The sequence below is a fragment of the Eulemur rufifrons genome, chromosome 2 (genome assembly GCF_041146395.1).
Source record: "Eulemur rufifrons isolate Redbay chromosome 2, OSU_ERuf_1, whole genome shotgun sequence".
In the NCBI taxonomy this organism is placed as follows: Eukaryota; Metazoa; Chordata; class Mammalia; order Primates; family Lemuridae; genus Eulemur; species Eulemur rufifrons.
Window position 1 is genome coordinate 25,562,201 of NC_090984.1, and position 12,463 is coordinate 25,574,663.

Genomic DNA, 12,463 nt, shown 5'->3' on the forward strand with positions numbered 1-12,463 from the left:
AATAAGGCTTTGTCAAGAAGAAGGATCTTAAAGGACCGGGGTTGACTTAGTATGTCTGAGGTAGGGTAGCGGGGAGAGTGAAGGTAGTGAGTGAGGATTCTGAAGGGAAGGCTGGAAAGGAAAGCGGTACGTGAGAAGATGTCAGATTCCACTCTAAGAACAGTCCTTTAGTAGAAGGAATGAGGCTAGAAATGTAGTTGGGACAAATTGTGGATGCAGAATGTCTTTTTAATGAGACCTGTCCGTCTTATTCTAGATCCAAACTCATGATAGTTTAAAAACTTGGTTAAACAAAACTCAAAGAATACAAAACATGAAAAAATTATCTTGGAGAATTAACATAGTAGCTTTTTTTAAACTCTATGAAAGGAAGAAAGAAATAGCTTTCTAAATTAGTTATGGTACAGATTTAAAGATCAATTTGGGTGAAAAAAAGTTATCTTTTTCTCTGATTTAATAATTGTGTTGTGTTTTTGTTAAAGCAAATCTCTAAGCTGGAATAAAGTTTCAAATCAGTAAGTGTATAAAACAGAACATATACCCAACCAAATTATTTATAGATCTTTTACATGGCTCAGATCAGAGGATTGTCAGTTTCATCCTTACCAAGCCTCTTGATATTTTATTTCAGCAGTGCTCAGAGAAGTAAATAGTTTTTAAACTAAATTCTTCTCTTGGGAATGGTTTTGTCAGGTACAAATTCTCCTTTTTAAAAATTTTTGACTTCAGTTAAAATAAATCTTTCATAAATATTTTAAGTTCTATCATTTAGTATTTTAAAATTATATTTGATATATTTAGAACCTATATCCTTAAAGATGCTTTCCATTTGGGGATTCTAAGTAGAAATACTGCCACCTTGTGTTTGTGCAGCAAAATTTAATATTGGATAAACTGAAAATCACTGGGCATATGGCCTATTGAGGAAAATCTACTTTTCTGTATTTTCGTACTTGCTAACCTGTGTTTTCTTATGTTTTACCAAAGCGAAATTTGACACATATGCAAGATGAAGTAAACATGAAGTCAAATCAGAGGGAGCATCAAAACATTCAGGTAAAAAGAAAAAAAAAACGTATTTGGTGTCTTCCTTTAAAAAGAATTCCATTGTTGTTTGTAGTGGGATAGGGGAGAGGGAGGGAAACGAGAGTGGGGGAAAGGAAGGGACACGCGTTAAAACGGTTTGTGCTTCTGTTTTCTTGCCTAATTCCTTCTGAACAATCTGCTTTTGTTACTAATGTTTGGGTCAGTATTATATAATTAAATTATATTACATTAGAAGTATGGTATAGAAAATATTTTTTAATGTATATTAGAAAAAGCAAATAATTTAACAACTATACAACTCTTTGATTTAAATGGGTCACTTATATTTAAAAGTGATGGTCTTTAATGTAAAGAAAATGAAATATGAACTTTTTCTTAAAGTATTTTGATTTTATTTCGATCAAGAAAAATAATTTTGTTAAACTAATCACATAGTGCTTTTCACCTTTTATGTTGGTCAAAGTTTTCAAAAAATAATTATTATGTTGGTTATTTTAGAGGAAGAACCCATAATTAAATAGTTTATTCTATGAGTGAAGCACCTTTAAATTATAAATTGAATAGCTGTTTTCAATATAATAAAAACAAAAGCATTTTATTTGGGTTTCTTAGTTTACTATGTAGTGTTAAAAAAGTGAATTATATCCTTAAATTGGAGCCTTTAATGTTTTATCAGAACACTGAAATGATGATTAGTTTAACAAAAGCATTAAAGTAGTCTCATAAACTTGGGATGTCTTAAGCAAAAGTTAAAATGTCATATTCTTCTGCTATTTTCTGTGTCTAGGTGATGATTTTATTTTTTATTTATTAGAATCATGATTTACCTTCTGGTAGTAAATACTTATATGATAGAATAGTAATCTTCTATGTTATTTCTGATCTGTAGATTTTAAATCATTTGAGTATCATTGAAATTATTGTATCCTTGTCCTTAAATTGTTTTATGTATGTATGCATCTGTATATGGTAATGAACTACTTTAAAAAATTTATTCTATAAGAATTGCTCTTTTAAGATTGGTCTAACAACTGTTATCTTTATTATTTAAGGATCTGGAGATTGAAAATGAAGATTTGAAAGAGAGGTTGAGAAAAATTCAGCAAGAACAAAGAATACTATTGGATAAAGTCAATGGTTTGCAGTTACAGCTGAATGAGGTAAATAATCTGCATTATAAAAAAAAAAATCCAACACTGTTTTCCGACTAGTAATCATCATCAATAACAAATTGTTAATGATTGTGCTAAAGGAGGTAAAATTAGATCATTGCCCTTGCGGAGAGTTATATCTTAGTGGGGACCAGCCCCTTTATGTGGAACTTTTAATGTTAAATATAAAGTAGCATAAGCCAACTAATGGGTAAGGACAGTGCAAGGGACATTCAGGGAAGTGAGATGAGATCGTTGTGGGCCACTGTCTCTGAGGGGGCACTTCCTGCAGGAGATTGTACTTGCATGGAATTTTGAAGGAAGCAAGAGGGTATCAGAGAGCATTCCAGAGAATGTTGTCGTGAGCAAAATGACAGAAGCAATAATCTGTAATCTCTGTTGTATAAAAAATGAGAAATGCAAGAAATATCTATAAATCATTATTTTTAGAGGCAAGTAGAATATATATATAAAATCTAGTATAATCAGATCACTCTTTACACAGTATGCACATGACTTGTCACAGGTGAAATCTTGTGCGATATTTACATTTCAAAAGTAAGACGTAAATACATGGTTAGTACAGCTGTGTCCTTTTGGTTCTAATTTTCTTTATCACTTTAATATCTTGCTATCTAGTTCACATTTTCCTGAAACTGCACATATCCAAAAGCAAATTCATTATCTTATTCCCAGATCAGTCATCACTTTTTTCTTTGTTCTAAGAGCAGTATCAACTGTCTTTGTTACCCACGCTAACCTTAGAATCATCTTTGAGTCTTTCCTTTCCTACACCCTCTCCCCCCTACATTGATTTAGTTGCCCTGAGAATAGTCACTGAGATTAAAACTGTGACAGCTAAACTCTGGATTGGTTAAAGAGCAAGTTAGTGAATTGTTAGACAGGATAAAGTATTCATCCAGATGTGGCACAGAGAGAAAAAGGCATAAAAAATTTGCAAGTCCAGTTAAAAGAAAATAGAGATAATTGTTGATAATTTCCAAGAATTGAGGAAAGAGATGATTTTAGATGATAGTGTACTCTGAGTACCAAGCTGTATAAATAAAAATGTAGACACAGCTAGATACCACATTGTGGAACTGTATACCATCAGATTTAAAGAGAGGATCTTAAAAGTGGTCAGAAAGGAAGGTCAGACTATTAGGAAAATTATTTATATTAGGAAAAAGAGGGACTATTAATATCTGCAAAATGCTAATAAAATGAGCCTTGAACCTAGACTTTTATTCCCAAACAAAAGTGAGGGCAAAGTGAAGACATTTCCAGATTTCCAAGAATTTGCCTTAAAGAATTTGCCTCCATAGACCCTTGGGAAAAGACCTGCTAAAGAATATACTTAAGCATAAAGAAATGTAAACACAGACGAAAGATGTGGACTATAAGAAACATGGATGAGCTCAGAAATTGATAAAATATGTTGGTAAAATTAAGTATTCAGTATAAAAATTAAATACTAACTTTGGTGTGATTAAAAAAAAAGGGTAATTTCTAGGTTAAGATTACAGTTTGAACATGTGCATTTACTTTCTTTTCCATTCCCATCCCTACTAAAGGGACAATAAAGGGACATTTTTAAAGGCATCCTTCAGGACAAGGAGCAGGAGCCAATACCACAGTAAGAAAATGCTGACTCTGGAAAGCAGATGAATGAATGATAAATGACTTCATACACTTGAGAAATTGGGATCTGAGGCCTGCAATGGGGAAAGTGAAATGATTTATAATGCAGAACTCGTAAAAGGCTTAGGAGTTGGTGGTACCAGGTACCTCTGGATTTGGGGGTAAAAGCAGAATTATTGGTTAAAAGTCTGATTAAGGAACAGGTTCCTAAATCCCCTCACTCATTCCATTCAGCTGCAACTGCCCCTCTTTATTGTTCTACCCTCAATAGAAGATTAGAGATTTAATCTCTGGAGAGATTAGCAGAGTCTCTGAACTGGGGACACTGAGTATAGCTGAGGATGGGTGTACCATACAAAACACAACTAGAGTAAGTGACCATTGGCATTCTGAGTGCTGGGACCCTCCTTTTCTCCCCTACCCCGCGTAGCTACCAGAAAACTGTCACCAAGTCCTTCAGCAGCCAGGTAGGGGGTCTTCCCAAAGGAATCTTTCCAGCCCAAGAAGTAAATAACTTAAAAATACTGAAAATGAGGAATTCCTTAGCTAGTGATGTGGCCCAACCATATCATCTTCAATGAAGCCCTTAGTCACACACGGGTTTAGACCTTCCAGTCAGTTCTTTAGTGCTCCACTCTTAAACATGAGCAGAAACCAAGGTGCTAGACATCTGAGGAGAGCTTCAACCATGGAAGGTAGAGACTAAACAGACATAAGAGAAAATTGGAAGAAATGGAATGTGCCAGGAAAGGAAATTTTAAAAAACAAAAAACTGCCTGGTATTAATTTATTTTCAGTTAGACAAGAGAATATCACATCTTTGAAGTGAGAACAGGATATTTTAAAAAGGAAACATTGTGATATCAAAAATAAAGCTGAGAAAATACCTGGAAGTACAGGAAAAAGATAAAGACTTGGCAAATAGAAAAGGTAGGAAGATTGGAGAACAGACTAAGAGGTCCAACATCTGAATAATAGGTATTCCAGAAAGAACAGAAGGGAGGAGAAAATCATCAATAAAGCAATTCAAAAAAATTTTCTAGAACAGAAAGACATCATATTGCCAGATTGAGAGGACCCAGAGTCAATGAAGCTAGATCCACACCAAAGCAATCATTGTTGAACTTTAGATTTCTGAGGAAAAAGAAAATCCTACAAATGCCTCCCCCCCAAAATTTTCAAGTCACGTGTTCAAGGATAAGAAATCAGAATCACTTTGAATATCTCATCTGTAACATTGGAAATGAGAAGACGATGGAGCAATGCCTTCAGAATTTTGAAGAAAATAAATTTCGTACTTGAATTCTATAGCCAGTCATTCGAATGAAAGGATGGGAAAAAAAATGATTTCAGACATGCAAGGTGTATTAGTTATCTGCTGATGTGTAACAAGTTGCCCTCAAACTTGGCTTAAATCAGCAGATATTTATTATCTCATATACTTTCTGAGGGCCAGGAATCTGGAAGTGGCTTAGCATTATGGTCCTAGCTCAAGGTCCCTCATAAGGTTGCTGTCAAGCTGTTGGTTGGGGCTGCAGTATCTGAAAGGCTAAAGGATCTGCTTTTAAATTGACTGGTCTGATGGTGGTCAAGAGGCTATAGGTCCTTGCCACGAGGACTTCTCCATAGACAGCTCATGATGTAGCAGCTTTGAACAACAAAATTAACAATTTTGATTTAACATATGTATTTAACCCTGTATTGCTTTTAGAAATACAGAGTATATATTCCCTTTAAGTATACAGGGATAGTGGTATAGATGCTCATTTTATTATGCTTAAATAATTATTAAACTAGGACATTATATATACTCATATGTGATATATTACACAATTAAAAAGTTAATACCAAAAAAGAAGACAGGTATCAATAATTTAGGTGTGTGCTAATAATAAAGGACTGATCTATAGTTGGGGCCATGGATCGGAGAGGAAGGAGTAGACAAAAAATGTAAAGTGGAAGAACAAGTAGGACTTGGTGTGTTCTCAGAGGAATCCAAAGTGCTTCTGAACCTGGTTAGTGAGAAGAATGAGTGACAACTCATACAACAAAGTTGGTAAATACATAGACATTTTCTTCTTACATTCTTGACCCCAATCTTAAAGACATGTGCCAGTCTTTTAAAAATATATTTGTCAAGCTTATGCCTTTTAAAATAAACTTTCAAGAATTAAAATACATTTCTTCTTTTTAAATTTAGGAAGTAATGGTTGCTGATGATCTGGAAAGTGAGGTAGGGTGATAAATTTTATTTTAAAGCCGTAAAAATGTTTTGTAAATCGAGGATGATATTGTAGTAAAGGTTTAAGTCCTGAATTGAGATGGAGACCAGGATTCCATTTCTGATTATTGTTGAAAGGGAAAAACAAAATCTGTATGTGACTGTAAAAGTGTGTTTTGAATGTAGTGGCATGGGTTATTGTAGGCATTTTGTTGTTATTGCCTCTGAATGTCTCACTTTCTATGAAAATTGTCATGAAAAAATATAAAATTCTGCATATTATATAGAAAATGAAAACATTAAAATTTAAAACAAACAGAAATTTAAATTTTTCATTATATTGTTTGGATATGTTATATGCTTTATTGGTATATTTGTAGAAATTATCAACCCTACTAATAGTTAAAATCCACCAGGTTGAAGAATTCACTAACTCCAGTCCTCAAAGTAATTCCCATTCACATTTTCTAAAACACATTTTTAACCCAGTTTTAAGCACAGGGTAATTTTATTCTGTATTTATTCCTTTCCATTTCAGAGAGAAAAGCTGAAGTCCCTTTTGGCAGCTAAAGAAAAACAACATGAAGAAAGTTTAAGAACTATTGAGGCTCTGAAAAACAGATACAAATATTTTGAGGTATAGAAAGCTTAAATTATTTCCTGTAATTCATAATGGGTAGTGGTAAGGGACTTGGCATCAGACTTGAACTTGAATTATAAATCTACTTAAAGTATGATCTTGGGGTGCTTATTTATTTATTTTTATTTAAAAAAATTTATTATTATTTTTGAAAAAGGATCTCACTCTGTCACCCAGGCTGAAATACAATGGCATGATTGTAGCTCACTGGAGCCTTGAACTCCAGGGCTAAAGCATTCTTCCTGCCTCAGCCTCCTGAGTAGCTGGGACTATAAGTAAGCACATGCCACTATGCTAGACTAATTTTTTTCATTTTTTTAGAGACTGGGTCTCTATATGTTCTTCAGGATAGTCTTGAACTCTTGACCTCAAGTGATCTTCCTGCTTCAGCCTCCCGAGTAGTTGGAATTACTGTGCCTGGCTGGGCTGCTTACTTAAAGTCTCTGAGCTTGTTGCCTCTGGAAAAATTCGGGTGATTGTTTCTTTTTCCACAGAGTTGTAAAGGTTAAATGAGATCATTCAAAGTGACTAGCATGTAGTTGACATTTAGTTTTGTTCCACTTTCTCTTTGTTGTCATCCTAACCTTTTCAGAATTTCATATTTTTTTTTTTTTTTTTTTTTTTTTTTGAGACAGAGTCTCACTCTATTGCCCGAGCTAGAGTGAGTGCCGTGGCGTCAGTCTAGCTCACAGCAACCTCAAACTCCTGGGCTTAAGCGATCCTACTGTCTCAGCCTCCCGAGTAGCTGGGACTACAGGCATGCGCCACCATGCCCGGCTAATTTTTTGTATATATATATTTTAGTTGTCCATATAATTTCTTTCCATTTTTAGTAGAGACAGGGTCTCACTCTTGCTCAGGCTGGTCTCGAACTCCTGACCTCGAGCGATCCACCCGCCTCAGCCTCCCAGAGTGCTAGGATTACAGGCGTGAGCCACCGCGCCCGGCCTCAGAATTTCATATTTTTACCTGTAAATTTGCAGTGATTATGATGGTAATAATAAAAAAGTGTTATGTAAATGAATAGGGATATGTCCAGGATTATCTCAGAAAGGATCATCACTGGGCGTCACTGAAAATTGTGGCTGATTCAGTATGAATCTTTTATCCTTATTGGAGAATATGGCGCCAAAGTACATTAAAACAAAAAAAAAGTGTCATAGTCCGTTTGTGCTACTATAACAAAATACCTGAAACTGAGTAATTGGTAAAGAAGAAAAATTTATTTCTCATAGTTATGAGGGCTGGGAAGTCCAAGATCAAGGCTCTGGCTTTCATGGTGAGGATCTTCTTGCTGTATCCTCACTTGGCAAAAATGATGAACACTCTGTCCTCACATGGCCTTATTGGAGCCCTTGTGACTAACTCACTTCCCAAAAGGCCCTATCTCTTAATATTACCACAATAGGAATTAATTTCAAGACATTTGGAAAGATAGTTAGACCATAGCAAAAATAATTTTTTTCTTAATAAAAAATTATGTGTGCACTATGAAAAAGAATATAAAACATGGATGAATCCCATAGATATAATGTTGCATGAAAGAAATGAGACACAAAGTACATCCTGCACAGTTCTATTTTTATGAAGTTCAAAAGCAGATAAAACTAATCTTTGATGAAGGGTTACTGACTACGTTGAGGCATGAAGAAACTTCTGGGATGCTGGAAATGTTCTCTATTTTGATCTGGGTTGTGATTAGGCAAGGTATACATATGCAGAAATTCATTGTGCTGTACACTTAATATTTATGTACTGTACTGCATAAGTTATACCTTGAAAAATTTTAAAAAATCGAACAAAAGTATTTGTATATTTATATGACTAAATTCTAAAGATTATTCAGAAACATCATTTTATAACCCAACGAATTACCTAGCTATAGTGGGTTGTATCTTTTTCACATTTGAATTCTCTTTTAGGTTAATTGTGAAAATAGTAATAGCTAACATTTTTTTAGAAATTGACCATGTGCCAAGAACTACTTTGTGCACTGTACATGTATTAATAAATACATCAACCCTATGTGGTAGATTTTATCATCATCTCTACTTTATAAGTGAAGAGATCGAGGCACAGAGAGGTTTACTCATGAGGGTTTTCACGAATAGTAAGTGGCAGAGCCAGAACTTTGACATGTTCGTCAAAGTTGGACACCTATAATTTGTGTACTATTTATGTATGTATTTCTTTTCTTCTAAGAGGTATACTCCTTGCATGTCTTAAGAATAAGATGTTTTTCTGTAGCTTCAGACAAACTCTAGTTGTCTAAATTGTCAAGTCTATAACTTTCAATAAGGTCATAATAAACTATAGATAAGGAACATTTCTCTTAGTACAAAACAATACATATTTATTTTAGAGAAATTATAAATTTTTTCTAAAAATTTAGTTAAAATAAAGACACCCATACTCTTAACACTGTTAGCACCTGACCAATATCTTTTCAGACCTTTGCGCATAATTTGTGTGTTATACACTCATTCAACAGGTAAGATCATATTGTACATCCTGTTTTGTAACTTTTCCCATTCAATATAATGGGGCCGTTTTCCTCAGTCAGTACATATTCATTGTGATGAATTTTTATACTAGAAATGATTTTTTACTTCTAAACAGAAAATTATGGTTCCCACTTTATATGTGATCTAGTAATTATAAAAGCAACCATTAAAAACTGAGAATTCATCATATACAAACATTGAATAAATAGCCACTACTGTATCATCTCACATGCTTAAAAAACTTCATAAACTGCCAATAGAATTACTGTGTTGTGAGTTGTGTGTAATGCTTAATATATAGGTATTTCCCTTATGTGCAGAGAAAAATGGGAAATATGGATATTTTACGGTGAGGCTAGTTTTATGTTATAACTTGTGCATTTGTTTTCATTTGAGTAGTAACGGAAAGGTAATAAAACCAAATTAAGCTTTTTGAGCTCCTTATGTGCATAGCTCCCCCCATACATGTAAAAGCCCATTTAGTAGTTATGGCAAACTTTAGTATTAAATATTGCATAGAACAAATAGCTTAACTAAGCTTACAGATATTTTTCCATACCCTTGGGAGCACTAAGGATTAATGGAGGTGGCATTAATTTAGCCATGGAATTGTGGACTGTTTTTATTGTGGTCACCTGATTCAGGTTTGATATGTAGCTGTTAGTACAATCTAATATACGAATATGAACTACATCTGCATGTCTTTACTCTTGAAGTTTAGTATTTTAATTTATATATTAGATTCTTTGTATTTGGCTTACCTGGGAAAAGGAGCAATCCAAGTATATTTTGATTCAGGGTATCTGAAGTTTCTGTATTCTGCTTTCCTAACTGATGCACTGATGGATTTATTACTGTGTGTAGATCTTTGCCTCAGTTTCATTTCCTGCTCTGTCTCCTTTTGCCTTCAAATGTAATCAGAATTTTATAAATTCTGAAAGAAGGGGTTTATGCTAATAATATTTCATAGTTAGCTCCCAACAGTGGTAAAGTAAAATGCGTTTTTGGTGCAAATCTGGCACTTCCTTTTGTGGTAAAGCAGCAGCTAACAGTAGGTACGGAAAGTTATTTCAGTTCACTTGGGGATCACTTTTTCTCTTTTGAGCAATAAAGGTTTTCCTTGAAACACTTGGCTGCTTTTATTAAGATGCTTAGTTTATTGCCAGCTGATCTCTCTAATTGTTGCTAGCACTGTGTCTTTTTGTGGGTTCTGGCAGAATAATACTCAGGATAAACAAGGAATGTCAAAAATGTGGTTTTAATGACTGGATCATTTAGAGCTAAAATAGATACAGAATTTAACAAAACGAAGCAGCATTTACCTAAAATGTTTTAATTTATGCTTCTCATTTCAGAGTGATCATTTAGGATCAGGAAGTCATTTCAGTAACCGTAAGTATAAAAGTATGGATTATCATTACAGTTCACCTAGTTCAAGCAAAGAAGAATGTTTATTCTTATTTGTCTAACCGTACATGATAATCCTACTGCTAAATTTCATCCAACTATACTTGTGTGTTATACCTCAAAAGATGGAACTAGGAAGCAATTAAGATGACTACTGTACCCTCTAACATAAAATCTGATAATCACTGAGTCTCTGATTTTCTTTAGCCACCTCTATTTTTAATTTGTATATTGTAGGAATTACCAAATTTGCCTTGTTGATTAGTAGACATTTGTCTTGTGATACTTGGCTTGCTTTTTATGGAAAGAAATATAGTTTTCTAAATTGGAGAAATCAGTCTCCATGCAGGTAAGCATTTTAAAATTGTAAGTTCTATAAGGAGTTATTTATTAATTATTTTAGACTATAAAGTCTTCTTTTTTCTACAACTTTAAACAATTTCTTTAGAAAACCTATTTTTGTTTCCTACTGAATACTAAACTGTCCTCTAGCACAATAATGATATTTATCCTATGAATTTAAAAGAACAGCATTTTTGTTTTGATTGATTATAAGATACATATTTTATAATAATCATTTAGCCTATTTAGTTTAACAGTCTTACATATTTCTAAAAAACAGCTTAGAATCTATTTTTCAGTAGGCTGTAGGTACTTCTCTTATGTTTAAAGAAATAATAAGGAAAAATATGGGTATTTTAGAACAAAAATAATTTTATGTTGTACCTCCTGCTTCTCTTTTGTTTGAATAATAAAGGAGATGAAATAACATCAAATTAATACTTATACTACTCTGGTATGGATATTTAAGTTAAGATGTCATTTATTTGGACTTATTTAGGAAAAGAAGATATGCTTCTTAAACAAGGTCAAATGTATATGACAGACTCACAGGTAATACTGTTTTCTTAATTTTAAAAAATATTTAAAGAAAATATTTATGCCTTTATATAAAGAAGAAAATAGCATTGTATATTTATTAAGTATATATACATTGAGTAAGTGTTTCATTATCAAAGAAAAGTTGGTCTTGCTTTCTTGAATTTAATAAAAGCAGATATTGCTGTTTCTGGTGCCCTCTAGAGAGTTTTTGATGATAGTGGCTATAATAAGAGATTTGAATTACAATTTCATTGTCTTTGATAGTAAGCCTCCATTCATTAATAGTAATCAGTTAACTCTTCCTATTTGCCCATATAAAGTAGAAGATAGATATGAATAATTCAAAAGTAATTTCTCTTGGCTTTGAAATGTATTTTCCCTTGTAACTAAATATGTATTCTATGTTTTGGAAATTTGCCTCAAAATAAATCTTCCAGAGGTAGAGTATTGTCTGATTTTCTTGCCTGTTTATCTGCTTCTCATGTTTACTTTTTAGTAGATGCAAGGTTTGCATTTCTAGTACCTCTGTGGAATGCAGAATGGATAAATATTTGGGCTTCTGAAGGCTTTTCTTATATCCCTTCATGTGTAGCCAGAGTGAGTTAGCTTAGATGATGCCTACGACAGAAAATTCTTAAGATTCTAAGTTGAGAAAATAGTTATCAACTGACCAGTATTTAAAAAGATTAGATAAATATTTGATTACAATACAAGCACAGAAGTTGTGAAGGTTATAAGTAATTTCTTGGTAAATTATAGTAGTCTTAGTCTACGTAATTGGTAAGTTGAAAGATAATTTAGAAGCAGACTGAGGGTGGGAAATTATTCCATTTTGTCAATTTTTTTCCTCTTGATCCAAGGCAAAGCAGGTCAGATTTAACTGAATACAAGTAAAATCTGCCTATTAAAATAATGGGATATACTCATCGCACACAGCTTTTATCAATGAATTAGTACTTGTAAAGAGCCC

The 12,463-nt window shown here is 33.2% G+C and overlaps 1 protein-coding gene across 2 annotated transcripts in view; it reads left to right on the forward strand.

The window, feature by feature from the left end:
* Positions 1–12,463, forward strand: part of UACA (uveal autoantigen with coiled-coil domains and ankyrin repeats) — a 93,028-nt gene that overhangs the window by 69,957 nt on the left and 10,608 nt on the right. For both annotated transcript variants that reach the window (XM_069458208.1, XM_069458216.1), the window contains exons 10-15: positions 988–1,056; positions 2,100–2,207; positions 6,040–6,072; positions 6,599–6,697; positions 10,560–10,596; positions 11,453–11,505. In XM_069458208.1, the coding sequence (XP_069314309.1) occupies positions 988–1,056; positions 2,100–2,207; positions 6,040–6,072; positions 6,599–6,697; positions 10,560–10,596; positions 11,453–11,505 (399 nt within the window). The remainder of the gene's footprint in view (positions 1–987; positions 1,057–2,099; positions 2,208–6,039; positions 6,073–6,598; positions 6,698–10,559; positions 10,597–11,452; positions 11,506–12,463) is intronic.